General features: G+C 33.4%; 1 protein-coding gene and 1 long non-coding RNA gene across 5 annotated transcripts in view; one reads left to right on the top strand and one right to left on the bottom strand.

Annotated features, from left to right (window-relative positions):
- Positions 1 to 19,835, bottom strand: part of LOC119078061 (synaptogenesis protein syg-2) — a 162,278-nt gene that overhangs the window by 129,940 nt on the left and 12,503 nt on the right. For all 4 annotated transcript variants that reach the window (XM_037185496.1, XM_037185495.1, XM_037185497.1 and 1 more), the window contains exon 2: positions 16,743 to 17,767. In XM_037185496.1, the coding sequence (XP_037041391.1) occupies positions 16,743 to 16,911 (169 nt within the window). In that variant the 5' untranslated portion in view covers positions 16,912 to 17,767. The remainder of the gene's footprint in view (positions 1 to 16,742; positions 17,768 to 19,835) is intronic.
- LOC119078113 lies at positions 4,532 to 4,748 on the top strand. Its single transcript, XR_005087943.1, has 2 exons — positions 4,532 to 4,608; positions 4,673 to 4,748. It is a non-coding gene; the product is annotated as an uncharacterized LOC119078113 (long non-coding RNA).

The raw sequence follows: 19,835 nt of genomic DNA, 5'->3' as shown, positions 1-19,835 counted from the left end.
TTATATTTACGAATTGAAATTTATGAGGGTTACAAGTCTGATACAGTACCTTATGCCAGCATTTTCATATTATTCAGATGATGATATGCAAAGGTGAAAGTATGATTGAATGAAAGATATACCTTGCCTGGTATGGCATTGGTGCTGGGTCGTAGTTAGTAGACGATTACTAAACGAAATTGAGGTAATAAAGTGCTGTGTATTAGAGATGGTGTACAAAGTATGGATGAAGACGTCAGGAGGTGAATAATTTGTCTCGACCTTGCAATTTACATTTATGCGTAATTGGATGGACTGACACAAGCGAGCGAGTTCAATTATGAAATTTTTGAAGCTATTCGCTGAAAGGATTATCATAAATTTGAAACGGTAAAGTCAACATAAAAACTTTTTCTCTTCTGTATTCATTGAAATAGTTTAATGGGAATTGGCGTGGCTATTAAAAAATTTAATTAGGAGTGACGTCAAGTGAAAAGTTAAATGTTTGCACTCGCAGCAGCATTTTTTTTCTCATCTGTTAGATTACCTTTCATGTTTGAGTTTTTGACACATTTCGAATTAGTTATTGTTTTAAGTCCGGTTGGGGTTCTCGGTAGTGATTATCAGACCGTTAGCGGCCAGGAAAAGCACAAAATTGTAATTAAAAAATTAAACTAAAATGAAAAACAGTTTGATGATTGAATTAGTCTTATACAGCTTCTATGTATTCGCAGAACTCGTTTATTCTACCTTATTTTCCAGCTTTATGCACGAAGTCTTATTAAAGAAGAGAGACCGATGAAATCGCATTTAAGGTACAAAAATTTCAATATTTGGGACTCAATGGTTATTTTTGGATTTGTAGAGCTGTATCAACTGCCAATTGAAATGTTAGTTTTGGTACTTTGGTACTTTGGAACTAAGCGTAAATGAGACAAGTAATCTCCCTTTTGACTCTTTACTTCAAAAACGATGTAATTGTAGAAGAAACATAAGAAAACATGGCAATGGTGGATAAAAATGGAAACAGTGGTTTGTTTATTATCGTTAAAGATACAGCTAAAAATAGTCTCATGAGATTCGAATGTATCACAAACATCGTAGAGTTTGGTAGAATTGTATACATTTATAGAATTTTCTATAAATTGTTCTACAAAATTCTGTGTTTTCTAAAAATTTCTTTAAATTCTAAAATTTGTAGAAACTGTCTTCAAAATTTCAGAAAATGGAAGAAAACGTTTTCTAGAAAATTGGCCCTGACAGGGGTTGTAACTTTCAGAGTGCATTTTCAAAATCGCAAACTCAACTGTGATTTTACACCTTGTATTTACGCGTAGTATTTATTTTGAAACGAGGAATTTGTAAAAGTCGACCCAGCACAGTCAGACACTTCACCCCTTTTCCGATTCATTTACTACTGCTGCTAATAGTAAACCGTTGTAATTCAATTATCTACAATTGACTAATTGACTAGTCAAACACTAAAATCGTAATCTGAAGACGTGTCAGTAACTAGTAGTTCTTATCGAAGATTCAGGACTATCAAAAAAATGTTTAAATTATTACAGATGTTATGACAATCCGATAATCATAATTTACAGGGATCGGTACGATAGAAACATGCATAGTGGCGTTTTCATTGTGAATTTCTATTCAGTCTAATTATATGTGGCAGCTAATGGGGCTGAAGTTTTTACAAGTTATTTTTAATCGACGTAAAACATTATTCTAAACAAAAAATTGTTTAACGATATGTCTCTAAAATGCACTGATTTTTTTTATATGTTCGTCTAAACTTCGAAGCCCGTAAGAAAATTAGAAATTCTTTTGATCAGAATTGTCGATACCCATGTAGTTCTTGCTGCAGAACACCTTGCACATACTTCTTTGTATTGAAACTGGAAGCGGCCTCCGGCACTTAAGCGGCTGACAAAATTGGGTCGTTGTAGGGTCGTACTTTGTAAACAAAATTAATTAATAAAAGCGTATGGCATTGTTCATCCGGGAGATCACACTTAAGTGACAGGTTTGGCTACAAGTGTTCCTATACTTAGATACCACATATTGCCAACCCACAGCCGCATATGTATTTGAATATTGTTAAAGTCTTCGAGCATGATCTGTACATTATATGGAGTGTATGTATACGAGAACATAACATGGTTTTTATGAAATCTAAAAATGTTATTGACTTAAAGATTGAGAACATCTGCTTACTAAAAGGCGTACAAAGACGATACCAATAACTATTTTTGCGAAATTTTTTGTTCCATATTTTCCTCCATTTTTCAGAAATTTCTTACATTTTTCTAAATCTTCACAAAAGTATTTTATGGGAACACTAATGAAAATGTGGAAAAATTCACGAAATATGTGAAAAAATTTCCAAAGATAGGCCCTGTTGTTAACATACATAATAGTCAGGGGTTCCAGTTGGATTCTATGTGTGGGTTGAAGAAAAGGAAAAAAAGTTTGTAAGCCATTTTCGTCTAATATGGAGAAAAATAAAGAGAAGAGGGAAAGTTGAAAATGTAAAGAGACTTTTCATAAACGAGAAAATAATACCGACAGCAGAACCATTTTTTTGTCCCTCTTTAATTTTACACCCTAATTTTCAAAAGAATGTGATTTTATTTACAGAAATATATGAATAGCATTTGCAATCCATTTGAGCGTATTTTTTATAATCCGAAGCTAATTGCATGGATATTATGAACTGGAGCAACATAATACACTAATCATTTTCTCTTTCTCTTTTTTTTCGGCACATAATAACCACAAATAATAATTTATTGAATAAGCTTCTACATAACATGATTGATAAGGCACATTTATTTTCATAATGTTTTCATGCTACAACCGTCTATTCTAAATATTCCAAACATTTAGGTATATAATGTGCACAAGTGTACATAAAACAGCCTACGAAAGAATAATATTTTGCATAACTTACATTGCTCCTTAATACATCTATAGAATGGTAGCATTTTAACAAATTTACTTTGCCAAAATAAAAATACACGAAGAAGCAGAAGCCCGAAAAAAATGGTTATCCCCCACTGAAAATATTTCACATGTCAAAAAATAACATACACGAAGCCCATGATATTTCTTCCCAAGAGCAATTTCAATAAAATTGAAAATGAATTACCGCTAGGCATAAAATGTTATGTTTCGTAGGTATACTATAAAACCATAATAATTTAAAATTAACTTATATGTAACTTATATGTAACATTATATATATGAAATATGCTCGTTGCGAGATCTGCCACTGTGATGTGGAATGTGGATACATTACGTATATATACATTTTAAACCATTAAAGGTAATATTATCCCTGTTCTGCATGTTATTTTTGGAGATGAAAATTCTATTATCTGGCTTGTTTTGGTAAAATTTTTCGGAAAATATTCATTTTAATATGGTTTTGGTATATATGATCCAGCGGATCCCTTATTGTATTACTGAGAATTGCTGTAAATATGTTATGCTTGTGCAATATTGCGAAAATTGGTATACTATTCGGGAGGGATAATAATGTATCGTTGTTTTCGATGAGATAATTTAATCCAAACGAATTTAACATGTAATTGAAAGGTACGAGCCGTGAAATCCCCTGGAGCGAATTTATAGTTTAAAAGCTAATATGGTAATGCATATAATTATAACTGAACTGATAAACAATTAGATCTTCTAAAGGGTATAAACGAGCAGTTTTTGTTTGAATCATTGAACACGTTCCGTATGAAGGCGGTGCAATGAATAGATGCACTGAGGAAAAAAAAACAATTTGCTGTGGAAATAACAAAAGAATTTCCATTGATTCATTTCTTATTGATTGCAAATTGTTTTTATTCTGAATTACGGCAGATTCATAACGCATGTGCTTAATACGTGACGGACGTATTACAGTGCAAAACAGGCCAAACAGTTATACGTGCTGCGCATATTATTCTCATGCTACTAGTTCCTTACATCGATTTTAATCTTGTGACACGTATATTTTACTTGTGAAAAGTAGAAAAATTCGCTTAGTGTACCTCAGTGTACTTCTGAATTCTCATTTATAAAAGGTTGAGCATTGACCTTATTTTCGATTGTAAAGTAAAGTTTTACAGAGTTAAAGCATTGCGATTTATAAATAAAATCGTCCTTTTGCTGCGTATACAAAAAAAAGAACTCACGAAGAACGTAGTCTTTTTGAATTTGATTTAAATTTGAAGGAGTCTTAACAATCCGCTCTTTCATTCTATTTTAATTAATTCAAAATGTTAGCGAAATCTTAGCAGTTTTCATGCGACGAACACAAACAACGAATGCTCATTGAATGTATATACTCACACAACAACCATGATTCAGAATTTCAATAGAGAAAAAAAAAATGATGAACGTTTTTCTATAAATAAAAGGAAGAGACTATTGGGACCGGGTGCCAATAGTCTTTTTATAATACTGTGGCTAATGGCACCGGGTGCCAATAGTCTCTTTATTATACCAATGCTAATCGCACCCGGTGACGAAGTAATTTAATTACTAAAAATTAATGTGTAAATCGATGAAAAGTACACTCGTAAGATTATGTAACTCGATCGCAATTGATATGAGACACCACAGCTAACCGATAAGGTATAAGTTAATGTACTTGTAAGTTTGTGAGAACATTTGTTCTAGAATGTTGTTTGGTTTTCAGATCAAACCACTGAAGATGACCATGAACTGTGGTCCAAAGTATTTGGCAATCAATAAAGCTACCTGAGCTATTCCGAAAAAATATCTCATTTCCATTTACGCACTACGTTGATTGATAAGCCCTTTGTGTTTTTTTCACCAGAAATAGTTTATGCAAAATTATGAAAAATATTCTAAATTGTCTCAATATTCCATGTATGTATCCATGCTGATTTTATTGAGGCATTTTATTTAGTTTCCAAAACTCATGCATATTTGATGTCTTCTGTCGATGGGAGTGGACAAAAATGAACTTGTTCGTATAACGGTTTTCCATACATACAAAAATTCCCGATATCAAATCAATGCAATTCGCATACATAATAGCAAAGTTTAAAATTGAATCGGATGGCAAACAAACTAAAAACAAACTTTGAATACAAATCAAATTTTTGCGAAAACTATAATACAATAATTGTCGACAATCTGACAAACGAGTAACGTATACATGGGGAAAGCATATACCCAAATCTGATGAGAATAAAATATCAAAGTTTAAATTACTTGAATCCAAACCTTGAATCTCTGGGGATAGTGCGGATATTGTTTGAAATTTTCCCACAACAACGACGTATATTTCAATAGGAATTCATAAGTAATCAAAAAAAAACACTACACTTATCTCGTTCACCAATCCAATCTATTTGTTGTAATGTGAATTGCAGACATAGCAAATTGTTCTACCGTAAGAACTAAAACACAAAATATACACTCGAGTCGTCGATGCACCTTTCGATTTATATGTAAGTATTCCCAGTTCAACCAACCAACTTTCGAAGTATACTTTTCAATATATCTTAATCGAACTGGGAAGACTTTATTCTCTGTGTCCATACTCATCGAATGATTCATCGTTTATCGTTGGATTGTGTGAAAGTCCAATCGCATAGATATTTCGATAGTAATCTCTCAGCGCGACCGGGTAATTTATATTGGTTACTACAATGTACTTCGGGCTGCTTTCTATATTTATTTTGGACTGTCACCAGCATAATTACTATAGTCAGATTTATGAGACTTTGAAGGAAAATAATGCGGAAACCACCGAGGGAAACCTACTTTCTGACTACCTGAATTATGATATGGTTAATTTCTGATTGTTCTTAAATTGGCTATTCTGACGGTGGTAATTAAACTTTTATGCAACTAACCGAAACCAGATACTTATGGGTGTTCGGTTAGTAGATTTATAGCTCATATTGTTTCGGACCAATGTAAATAATCATAAGAAACTTTGACGAAATGAGTTATGATTTATAGTATAACGGGGTAATTGAATTTAACTCACTTAGCAGGAAATTTTCTGTCTATTTGACTATTTCTAATTTTCAACTCTATTTATAGTCCAGGCTCTTGTGTCAGAAAAAATTGCTGCGTTCGCCAAAAAAGTACTGAATTTTTCATCTCCAATCGTGTTTTTCAACAATAACTGACGATTCTGACAGCTGTGTTAGACATTCATTTGTTGGTGCTGTCTTTTTCTAATAAACAATATTCTACCTTTAGCGAGCGAGTGGATCACGGACTGGACACTCTATGAATAGCAGCATTTAAAAAATGGCCCGTGGAGCGGATTGACACAATGGACCCTACTATTAACGGAAAATGTAAGAAAAGTTCTTGGAAAAATTCCAATGAAATTCGGAGAATAATCCACACGTCCTGTTTACAATTTAACAAACAATCTACCCCGCCACACCATCAAAACGCTCAAATATAATGACTTTTTCATTAAATAAATCTTCCCGTGACGTCGATTGTGTGTTCTTGGTAAAATGCCGCGTTAAGTGTTGATCGCAATATAAATAATGGGATTTCAATTTGAATCAGACACCTTTTCAAACATACCCACAATCCATACAAAATCTTAATCAAACACCACTTCATCAATTCACAATTTTCATAATATGATGTACCGTGTGTACCCATTCTCCCTCCTCGATCGACATTACACTTACATTTTCGATAAATTTATACTCAATAATCCGCTTTTGGTTTCTGTTATAATTTTGAAGATGATTTATTTAGACTCGTTCGTTCGTTATATGTAGTGTACATTATATTATGTACACTGTGTATACGTACATGTAGGGTTCCCAGACGTACTCTTTTTCGACGTTGCAACTACTTTAACCGACTGCGGCTAGCGCGCTACTATTTCATTGATTTTGTACTCTTTGTACTCTTTTTCTACATTGAAATGAAATTCTCACCAAATTTTCCACGCGAGCTGAAAATTCTGACATATAGCCCATACATTTTGTGTCAAGAAAATGTAAAAAAAAATCGCTGCGCGGCAATAACACTCGCAATAACATCGATTTGCTATTAAATCATTTTACGTGTTTCATTACGCAACATTTTTTTTGGAAGATATGGAAGTGGCCAAAGAAAACCTTTTTTCAAAATGTCGGTAACGCTTTGAAGTTTTTGATGCAACGGTGTTAAGAGCAAATTTGTAGCCTTCAATTGGATTGTGTGAATTTGTGTAATCTGCACAGGTTTCTACAAGTGGGATAGGTTCACCAACGCCCATTTTTGCATGCTTTAATGGTTTTACTTTTTTCAAAAAAAGATTTTGGTTCAAAAAAATCATTAAAAACGAATATTTTTCCTCTCAAATGTAGGCTACAAATTTGCGAAGGGTTCATTGCTCTTAATGTAGTTGTTGGAATAATGGCTTCAATTGACATTTAGTAATCAACATGTCGTTTTTGTGGCAGTTACAACACTTGATCCAGTGTTACAGTTAAGACGAATCATTTGAATGCTGCCTGAACTTATACGCAAAAATGTATATTTTCGATGAAAACTTTGTACTCGCATTCTTTTTGGACTAAGTACATCCATATAGATGTCAAGAGGTGGTAACTTTTCATTGAAAGGAGAAACGTTTGTGGTTATCATCAATAAATCGTCCAAAAAGAGTTAAAATACAAAGCTTCTACTGAAAAACCATTTTTAATCGTTTTTTCCTGCTTTGGAAACCGTACTCTTTTGTACCCTTTTTCAAGTCAAAAATGTACACTTTTTGAAATTTTCGATCTGGGAACCCTACGTACATGGTATATGAATTTACGAAATTGGTTACTTAACATTTTCTGCTACATCTTACTCCTTTCAAGACGACGAAAAAGTTGCATTCATAAAGAATTTCACAAAATGGATGTGAACAAAAATTCTGTCACAAGATTAATATCATCAATATTACGAACGTACACCTTGTACAGAACCGTACGTTTTACGTATTTAATATGATGACGGTGACGGTTGCGGTTGCGACCATATACCTAAATATTTACAACACCGTACACCACGGGTGGATTTATAATATTCATGCGAAAATTTATTTATTTTCTCGAAAGATAAAAGGGAAAAATAGAGTATTTGCTCACATATGTGCGGTGTATGGATCGTGTATACGTATTTTATGTTATATGAGGCAAGTGTTATATGTTGCAAACTATTATAGTTAGTTGAATGTTGAACATTGAACGTAAAGCACAGGCAGTCAGAGAAAATTTATTGGAATATGTGGAAACCCTTAACCTGACCCATTTTATATGTTATGGAGATAGATAGACTTACATCGAGGTCCGTGTGAACGGGAAATATATGTATTTTTATACTCTATCCATATTTGTGAAAAAAAAGCAAAATTACAGAGGAACACCCAGTGCAATAATCATAAAATGAGGTTACAAGTTCAAAATGGTATACACAACCATTGTATACATTTATAAGCGGTTTTATGTATAATTGCGGATAGTGATATGAGAAAATGACTGATTTTTGAATTATATTTACCAAAACGAGAAAAAAAATGTTTGGATGTTTTATTGTTTTTGCAAACGTTCGTTTTATGGATGAGATAAGGTCGATTATATTGCATAAATATTGAACAAAAAAGCGAAATTTATTACGAACAGTTTATCGTAATTTATTTAGTAATCCGCCGCTCAGGGTCCTAAAATTTTATTTTTTGAATATTCCACAATGGACTCGTGCAGAAGTTTTGTTTTGGCGATCGTGGTGTTTTCAAATCTCCAAATTTTAAATTTTTCAACTCTGAATTTCATTCTCAAAATTAGATGAGCTTATAATATTGATAGCATGCAAAATTGAATTTTTCAATCTAGAAACGTGTATTTTCATTGATTTTCTAAAACAGCAATTCAGAGCAACAAGAATTTGATGTAAACCAAGGCAGCTGTCTTGTGTAAACACTATCGATTGCAGTGTGAATTTGTTGTGTAGCGTACAATCAGTGTGACGGAAAGTTTTTATGAATGAAAATTTGTAAAATCTCGCGTCGCAATACGTTGTTCTGTAAGTGTAATTTTTTTTTTCTGCGGTTTTAATTATGAAATATGTGTAAATCGAATCGCATGTATGAAGAATCTTTTATTTAATACCGATATTACCGGTATTAGATAAACTGCAGCTAACAAGAAGTTGCGGGAAATTACAAAAAGATGTCATAATATTACCGAAATTATACGCTGATAATGTTGCGAGTTCTCACGATGAACTCTTTAATATAATTTAAAATTATCAAAAAATCAAAAGTTCGACGCATTACGTTTAAAGCAGCAAACTTAATATGAATGTTTGCGTTTTTGGCATAATATTACGTTTTTCGCAAGGTTTAGTGAGCGAATTTAGGACCTTTCACCTACTTTTTTACTGGTTCAAAGGTGAACTTTTTTATGCTCTTTCAAAGTTCACTAATTAAAAAGTTGTCACTTTCCTAATGGCTTCACAAGTCGAAACCGCGTTTTTGGTGTAGTGGAATTTTGTAACGTTATTGTAATGTTGTATTTACATTACAAATATCACAAAAACGTACGGTCGATTTCTGAAGTCATTTCAAAACTTAAAATTTTTGCGCGTTGTATATCCTGAAAGAGCTCCAAAAAGTGCACCGAAGTACACCGATAAACCTGACAAAAAGTAGGGCCAAGGCATAAACGCCCCCTTTGAACTTGGGTATGCATGACGGTTTTTTCACAAATTTTGAAAAGTTTGTTAAGCGACCTGAACGAAATTTTTTGTCGGGTTTAAAGGTGTACTTTGGTGAACTTTTTAAAGCTTTCGAACGACACCACTCTCAGCTATATAACTTATCTAATGGCCTTAAAAAATGAAGACTTAATGTCAGTACAAAAGTGTCATTGTGGCCATATTACATCTTTATGTGAAATTTACACTTTTTGCTGAATTTTTCGATGTTTTTCAACGAAAACACTTTTATTTTCATTTCTAAAGTATCCTTAATTTGGAAATTCGTTGTGTTATTCTCGCTTCGTAATGATTACCCGGCATTGATCGGCTCGTTCGTGGAGTACAAAATTTAACGTATGTTACGATTCTAAATTCGACGATGGAAACGTTAGAGCTGTTGGAATTTTTAATAATTTGAAAGTAAATCTTAGAACGAAAAGGTAAAGGAATAATTTTATCATAAAAATATTTGTTTAGAGTCATGACATCTTATTACAATTTCCCGCAACTTCCAATGATATAAAGGCATATATACATAACTATCTCAATCAATATTTAATCTTAAAGTTTCATATTTGGTAAAGGTCGAGGGGCAAACCACTTGATTTGCAACTCTTTTTTTTGCGAGCGACTTTTTCTTTTAAGGCTTGATTTCCACTTAAAAGTTTCGTCGTAAGAGAGCTTCTTGAATGATATTTATGGGTTAAAAATCGAGATAGACGAATTTTAACCAATAGAAATCGTTCACAGTGCTCTCTTAAACTAGACTTAAGTGTGGTTTCCACTCAACAAAAAGTACTGAGTGTAAGAGAGCAAGCTGTCAATTAAACAGAGCAAAGAAATGTAAATCAACAAAACTTTGAAAAAAATCAATTTTAGTAACTAAGAATTAAGATAATTGTGCACTATGAGGCAGGCTGGCAGATGTAATTCGAAGCACTTTTGCTTGAACTGTGTTGATTTGATCAAAGACTATGTTAAAGTGGTTCACTGTTCACTATTTTGTGGTTGTCTGAAGACTAGTTCAGCTAATCGCTTGAAAACATTAAAATGTATTTGTTTCGCGTGCAAATTTTATTATTTTCAAATTCAACTCACCTTTAGCGTGCATCTCTTCTGCAACTCTTTTTTTTACATTTTACAGTGCATTTTACTCGTTTTTTTCGCATGCAAATCTTTTGAGTGGTTTGCCCCTCGGTAATGGTACAAATAAGTTAAAATTCTTAAGTTTAGTTTCTCACCTCATGCGTGCCTATTCATTTGTTTGCCGTTGTTCAACGATTTATTCAAAATGCCCGAAAATTTGAACACAGATTTTCTGAGAGCAGGTAGATATATTTCAATTAAGCGAACAATCAGACCGTCGTCCCTTTTCTTTCATAATTAAAATTTACCCGTAGAACATTGTGACTGATCTGAAAAACTACCAATAATACATTTTTCAACAAATTCGGGAATTTCGATAGAATAACCAGGTCTGATTCAAGATCATGTCGCCAAAAATTATCTTTGTCAGAGAAATTAATCGAAGTGAAATAAATGACAAATGAGAAACGACAACTTGTTGTCTTTATACTTTTAATAGAAATGAACTGACGAATGTTGTTTTCGAAGAAAAGGTCAAAATTAATTAGATAAATTAGCTAAAACGTAATCATAATGGACATGTTAAAGTCACGAATCCAGTCTATTGTAGAGTTCGTCGAAATAATGCTTAAAAATTCATTTATATCGGTTGAATTCTTGTGAACGTTGTATGTCATTGTCAACGGTTCACATACTTCAAGAAATAAATTAAATTGTATAAATTTTCCTTTTCGGTATTCCATATTTGGGTCATTTATGCGTTATTGAAGGATAAAAAGAGAATATATCCGAAAACGAGCAAGAAAATCCGAGAGCTTTTCTAAGAATTTACAAAAAAAAAATCTTTTTTTGTAAATATTTTTAGAATCATCAAATGGAGCTGGAGCATTATAGTCTCGGCCGTCTGGCCAATCCATTAAATTATTTATCAATAAAAAAATTTCCTTATTGCCTATATATACACAGATTAACATTATATATAATTATAATACAACCGAACCATAAGTCTTGCATGAAATATAACTATATTATCGGCGTGGACGTTTAAGATTATTATATTATACGATAGCACATAAATGGTGAATACGTAGCGCGAAATGTGTGAGAAACCTACTCCTTTTTTTCCATCATTTCTCCATTATATCGCCCTTTATATTATTCACGTTTATATATAATAATTTCACATATGCATCCTTCACTGTTGTATGTATATCGTTGGTTCGTATCATAACATCCGCACATTATATAAAAATATATGCCTTTACCCATTGAGTTTGATGTTTAAGTACACTGAAAAGAAAATTATATTTTCCGAAGTTGTTATAGATTGTGATAACGAAAATTCTATGCCATTATTCTGTAAAATATGTATAATGGAGGCTAGGTTTAGTGTGTGGTGGTGGCTTGTATTTGTTGATATTTAAGTATATATTACACATACAATGTATGAGCTGAATAGCTGTTATATGTTTAAACTAAATTTATTGTGTTATAGGTTGGAATTCTCCACCTAAACATTAATTTAATGCCAATGATAGAGCAACAAAATACCTGTGACTGTCGTGGGGTAGTTAGATTGGAAAATGATGTAATAAAAGGACAATAATGTTATTGAAATGGGAAAGTACATCATTGGGAAAAGCAATTATTTTAACAATCGAATTTAAACTAATAATTGAAACCGTTACATTGAACCGAGTAATGAACTTCAGGCAAATACAATTCAATAATAATCTCCCAAGTGCCTTGAAAAGTTAATCGCATGGTAAAATTGGTACCGATCTATTGTTGAGACAAAACTGTATAAATAAGTAGGAAAATTATTGCAAGTACTAGATTTAGATGAATGCGGACTGCGGAGTGTAATTATTATACATTGTAATATGAGATGTGTTCTAATTAGAGAATGCAATATCGGTATTAATACCGGAAACTTCCAATACCGAATGCCGGCTTTTACCGAAAAATACCGGTATTAAAACCGGAAAGTTTTTAATGAGAAAATGTGAACCAACTTTTGAATAAATTAAAAAAAAAATCTTTAGAAGTTATACTTATATCTAAAAAATTGTACCTTGTATGCTCTTGAAAACTTGATACGACCGTACTCAAAACTTAAAGATTAACATTTTGAGCGACTTTTCCAATTGATTGTCAAAGTTTTAGCGAGGTAGATGAATTTTAAATTGGGCTGTATGATGCAAATGAGAGAGAATTACATACAAATTCTTTGAGAGAGAGAGAGCACAATTTTTCTTCACAATCGTTCCTCGCGCAATGACGTCAACTTATCATTTCTCTGGTTGGTATAGATAATTTAGAGAATCCTTGGCGTCACATAGCAGTAGCATAGCAATAAGCGTGATACCGCAAATATTAGCAACAGTACTCCACAATTTGACGAATTGTGTAAAACTCTGAAGCGTGATACAAACGTGGTGTGGGACACGCCTTCTACTTAGTGTTTAAATTTGCCTTAAATGGGACATACGCCAAATGGGTTTTCTTAGAGAACGTCCATAAACGACGTTCGCATTATTGGAGACTTTTTAGACCACCCTCCCAATACACTTTTCCAATACCTATAACATATTGAGTGTCTGATTTTCCTAAACCACTCTCAAGGCACGAAAGTGGACTTCATTTATTAGTTGAAATTAACTAAAAGTCTAAAAGCCTAAAAGTCAATGATGATCAGTGATAATGTTCCATTCAGCTGTATTTGATGGAAAAACAAACTATTTCTTCCTAGTGTTTGGGTAAAAGTGATCACGGTGTGTTTGGGACTAAACCTGTCTTGCCCGTTTCTCTTCATATATGTGTTCTTCTGGGTGGATCAATGGACGAGATTTCTTTTCTTACACAGATAATCCGTAGACCCTCTAAACCCCTGTGCGTCTTTATTAAGACAGGTAAAAAAGTCTATTCTCATTGCGAGATCTATCAGATCAGAGCATTGTTTTAACTGTACTTCTATATATAGATGTGGTATTGGGTTCAGGAATGAATGTGTTAAGAGGTAGAAAAGACGACAAGAAGACGATTGCTTCATGAATCGGCGAGTTATGATTCACTTCAGGTTTTACTCTTCAATGAGTATATAGAAGAGAAACGGGCAAGACAGGTTTAGTCCCAAACACACCGAGAGCGCGACGTAAATATTCCCCTTTCACGATAGTTTCGTATTTAACAATGTGATAAAGTGATTTTAAGAAAGGTTGACATATTCTTTGGACAATTGTTTGGAATCAATTAAGCATTTCATGTAAAATCAAAGCACCTAGCAGGGTAATAGAAAAAAATAGAGTAGTACTTTAATCGAAGTATGCGAAAATTTCCATACCTTTTTTTTCATAATGTCATTGCAAAATTACCATTAAGGCTGCTAATGGTATTATTGGTACCAAAATACTACTCTATTTGACGTGTAAAAACCTCTATTACCCTGCTAGGTGCTTTGGTAAAATCCAAAAATGGACTCTAATTTACGGAAGCCAAAAGGATTTTGTTCAGAACCTCTCGTTTGAAGATAATGACTAATTAGTGAATTTTAAATGTTTTGCTCCACTATTTAAATTCTTTGATTTATTCGCTGATACATTTAAAATTAAAACTTTGATGCAGTGAATTGGGTATTTTAGTTTTATCCTGACATAACAGATTAAGTAATTCAGCCTCGATTTCCATAGTTCTGAAATTTTTCGAGTAGTATCCTTTGTTTTATTATGAAAATTACTATGAAAATATGGTTTTTTACGAGGCTGCTCTAATGTGTAATTTAATGCTCACTCTAAAACGTTTGAAGATCATACTTATTTTTACTTAAATCACTTTTTCGTAACAAAATTCTTCATTTTAACACCGCTTCGAAATATTGAAAATACCGGTATTAATACCAGTATTGGAACTCAAAATACCGAATACCGGTATGGAAAAGAAAACAGTCCGGTATTGCATTCCCTAGTTCTAATGGTGTTTTTTTTAAAATAGTTTCTTAATTACTCATTGCTATATAGATTGTACCGGTGCGCTTCAAATAGAAATGCAAGATGAACTAAAAACATAGCTAACGCCGACCCGTACGAAACACCTATTCGTATCAAAAGCCTTTACTGTGAAACTCTTCATTTCTTTTACTTCATTCTCTACTGAAAAGCTATTCGCCCTTTAAAATCACTTACATTTTCTTTCTTTGCCTTGTTAGCATATACAAATAAATTGCCCGTACGAAGTCAACTTTCATAAATTCCTATTTAAACAGCTATATACCGCTATATTTACCTATATTTTCCTATAAATAAACATTTCACAGATGAATATGCTATTATATAGCTCTATATGCCTGTATATAGCTCAATATAGGTGAATATAGATATATATGGATGTCCATATATGAAATGCCTGAAACACCCCACACACATAACAAATTATTTCCATGTTAACAGAAACTCTCTAAGTACCATTTTTCCCACTTTATATCACTTTTATTAAAATCCAATATGGCCACCGGCAGCCATTTTGTTAGGAGACCGGAAATAGTACCGATGCTTTACATTCGTTAATACCTTTCAAACAAAAAAAAATTCATGAAATTCGGTCAAAATTTACTCGAGATATTGTCAAAATACTCCACGTTCACTGTACGGCCGAGTAGCCAGATAAGAGCTCACTCCAAGAGACCTAGCTCACGCTCCGGAGAACATAATTTCATAAAAAAAATTTTCCCTGATTGGTACGGTCAATACCTATCTAATAAAGCTAAAACAGACGAAATATGTTCAAATGTGGCCGACCTACAAGCAAAAACATCTTGCCGCCCTGTGCCTGTTTCACACCAAGGGGTCTAACTCACGAGTCGGTCATCCGATTTCCATAAACTTTTTTTTGTCGATCGGTATTGTAAATACCTTTTATTTGACGTATCACTTACAAGTGTAACGTTTGAATGTCCGGAGATATCTTCGAAAAACCGTAAAGCACTTATTGGGCCACAGCTCGGGAGGGGTCGATCCAAAATCACTCATCTTCGAACTTAGCCTGTCTTTTGACATTACCAAACGGGAAAAAACAAGAATTTTCAAAATCGGATGCGTTTTACTCAAGTTATCGTGCAGACAGACAGACGGACATTTTTCTTTTTCACTGATTTGGCATCTCTAGACAACCACAATAGGTTTCCCCTTACTCAAGGAGTCCAATTCGACGTGTTACAAACGTATGCGTAAACTCCTACTTCGTACGGGTCTAAAAATCTTAAATGTTGATGATGCGTTTCGTGATACCTATTGCTACTCACGCATGATATTTATTGGTATCACTATACATCTTAGGCTTCAATCTAAACTGCACGCACACATTAATTTTGTTGCTGAATAAGCCTACCGCTGGGATATAGAGGTGTCTAAAGTTCACTAGGACATATCGAATTCTACAAATGCCGCTACTGACTCCCTTTCCGGATAACTTAGTGTCGGTGGAACATTCTATTGAAAATTGTTTATTTTTTGACTTTCCTAAGCTGTAGCTCCGCAACCAGGTGATCGGGCTGGAGTAACTATTTTTATACGAACGCTCTTAAAATTTGTCATAAAATTGTACGACTTAACTCCACATTCGGCGTACCCGAGGGCGTACCAGATGTATGCACCACTTGAGTGACACACGTATTTTCGGTGCGCCTAGCAAAATCTATTACTTCTTTACATTTATTGAAAAGCATTCAACATAAAGGCTTACTAGAATGATGAGGTTGTGTTGTAATTTTGACATTTTCCAAATATTTTATTAGTTTTCAAGTGATAAATCTTCAAAAAAAAAAATCAGTGAAATATAATTGTGTGTTGCATAAACCGTAGGTCCATAAATTTCACAAAATTTACGGTTTATCGTTGAGACAGATTCTCAAAATAAATAATTAACAAAATCAATCTGCAAACACTCACCGGTTCGAAAACCTTCGCCATATTGTTCATGTCCTGTGGTAATGTATCTCAGCAATGACATGATATACAGTAATAACCACAGAGATACCTCCATCGTTGCTTTAATTATCTGCGTTTGGATTTGATTCACATAACTACTCATAAGTACACTTTGTTCGTTTCGAAACATAAAAGCTTATCAAAACCCATATTTGCAACATGCAATGTTATTATGTTTGTAATTCTTTCTTTGCTTTTTTTGTATCTTGTGTAGAGCCGGGGTATATGGTTTCTGATGTTCACACACAAGACACACACACACAGAGTGTGAAAGAGATAGTCAGCAGAAGTGAGTCTTCAAACTACAATTCAACGGCAAAATTAAAGTTTCTTTTTCTCAATCTGTAATAGATTTTTTTCTGCTGTTATATGCCGCTAACACGAACACGGCTGTGTGACGTAAGGGGCTGTTGTATTTCGAAGTCGTTGTTTTATTCCTATTCACATCAATACATAGGTATATGAACCCGTTATGTAATTCAGAGCTTTTGTTGGTTTTATTTTTCATATCACACCCTCCAATGACTACGGGCTTGGATAAAAAAAAATATACACTTATGTGTACCTATTTATACTTTCAGAGAGATGAAAACACTCGTGTATGTTATGGTACACAAAACATTGGATGAAATTCACATAAATACAATCCAAACACGTTTGTGTCATAAAAATCTCGGCACAAAACTCAGCATAATAAACGTTTCACATATTCACTGGTAGATATTTTTTCCATCACTTTTTTTCTGTTGTTTGTTTCGCTGTTATATTAGTACGCATGAATGGAAATTTAAATTATTTTCATTAAACTTTTTCTTCTTTTTTTATATTATTTTATTTTTGTCAATTCGGCTGAGTGTAGGATATTATATAGCCTATATGGTGAGGGTGTAGTTGTTGGTTTTTTTTGTCTCGTCACTGTTTTATGTGCCAGAACTTTTTTTTTATTAATTTTATTTCTTTCGAAGTACATCAATTGAATATCCTAGCTGGAATTTAATTGTTTTATTAGTGATTATTGATTGAATAGAATTGATAAAGGATTTTATTGCAATAATCATGAGGACGATGACTGATCTCGGGATTAAATAATAATTTTAATGTCGTTGAATCGAATTATTGAGGCAGAGTCCATCACTAAGGCAAGAAGTGAACAACAAAAAACTGTGCCTAATAAACTTCCAACCACATGCCTAAATCTAATATTCTTCAAATAGTCGTTGAAGCATCTACGCTATGATAGCGTCGCTATCGATAAATTAAGGAGTTAGTTCGCAGAGAGGGGTTTCATAATTGAATCTTGAATGTTGAATGTCGTTCAAAAACATCGACTCGTTTTTTAATTTTCTGAATGTTATAGTTTTCTGCAACAACGATTTTCGGTTATAGTAACTGTTAATTGTTTTCTGCAATTGCCTAAAATCGATGGTATATTTTACGGCAATTTTTATTTCCTCTAGTTTTGTGTTGACAAAATTATGGCTTTGTACAATAAGGGTGAAAGCATAATGATCAATTTTGCAATCCTGATATCAACTAGGCCCCACCTCTTGGGTGGGTCAGGTCCCTTGACTGGCTATTTTTTTTCTATAATTCCAGCCTTAATTTTCTAACCATTTTTAAATGAGGTGGTGTTTTTGAGATCACAAAATTAAAGTCACATGAAAAGGTGATGTCTCTTTTATTCAGAAAACAGCAGTCATCACATGCTTCATTTTACTCATATTTATTTAATTTCCTGAAGAAACAAAAAGAGCTATGAGTTGAAGGTCCGGCGAGCGATGTCTTACTCCTAAGTTGAGTCTCCTATATAGTCTACTAAAAGCGCTGAACAGGTGGCGCATTTCTTGCTTACCTCTCGAAAAAAAAACTCATGTGAATTACGGCTCTGGCAAAATTCACTCTCGTGCAAACACTTTAGGAACGAAAAATTTCTTTTAAGAACGCGATTTCACGCAAAAATTGTCGTATATCGCAGATTACCAGTCCAATAAAGTCCAATGTTCGAATTTAACCACATGAATTACGATACTGGTCGAAAACACTTAATATTTTCAAATCTGCGATTTTCGAAGCCTCTGAGAATTACTCGAGTCATCGTGTTATCAAGCAAGCAAGATTGTTCTAGACTTCTAGATTGTTCGACCAGAAATCCAGATTCACTTACTCGTCGAATAATTTTTTTTTCTGGAAATCCGTTGCAAAAATGTCGCGGTAACAAGTTGTGTTTACAATTATACTCCAACCTCACTACTCCAATATTATCCATCTACGAACTTAAAATCGGGTAAAAATTACTTAAGTTATCACGATAACAAGGAAAAGCGTCTGAGTATAATTTGGCGTATTTCCTGCCTACCTCTTGAAAAAATATAACTCGTGTGAATTACGGCCCTCGCTTCGCTCTGGCCACAAAGTTCACACTCGTTCAAACATTTTAGGAACGAAAAAAATTCTTTTAAGAATACGGATTTCACGCAAAAATTGTCGTATATCCCAAATTACTAGTCCAATTAAATTCCAATGTTCGAGTTTAACCACATGAATTACGCTACTGGTCGAAATTGATTTTTGAAGCCTCTGAGAATTACTCGAGCTATCGGTTTCTCAAGCAAGCAAAAACTCTTTTGGGAAGTACTTCTTAATTGTTAGACCAGAAATCCAGAATTTCACTACTCGTCAAATAAGAAATTTTTCTGGAAATCCGTTGCAAAAATGTCGTGGTAAACAAGTTATGTTTACAATGACTCCAAACTCACTACTCCAATATCATTCTCTGTCAATTAAAACAAAAAATTTGAAATTCGGGTAAAAATTACTCAAGTTATCGCGCGGTAACAAGAGAAAGCGTCTGTGTAGAATTTCTCCCATCTCGTTGTTCGAACATTATCCATCTGCAAACTCAGCCTCAAGATTTTCAATCTTCGTCGATTAAGACAAAATCTTTGAAAATCGGATAAGAATTATGGAAATTATTGCGGTAACAAGTAAAAAAATCTCTTGAGAATTACTCCCATCTCATTATCCCAATATTGCCCATCTACGAACTTAACCTCA

The sequence above is a fragment of the Bradysia coprophila genome, unplaced genomic scaffold (assembly GCF_014529535.1).
Source record: "Bradysia coprophila strain Holo2 unplaced genomic scaffold, BU_Bcop_v1 contig_24, whole genome shotgun sequence".
NCBI lineage: Eukaryota > Metazoa > Arthropoda > Insecta > Diptera > Sciaridae > Bradysia > Bradysia coprophila.
The sequence above is the reverse complement of the archived record's forward strand: the minus strand, read 5'-3'. Positions and strand labels throughout refer to the sequence as shown.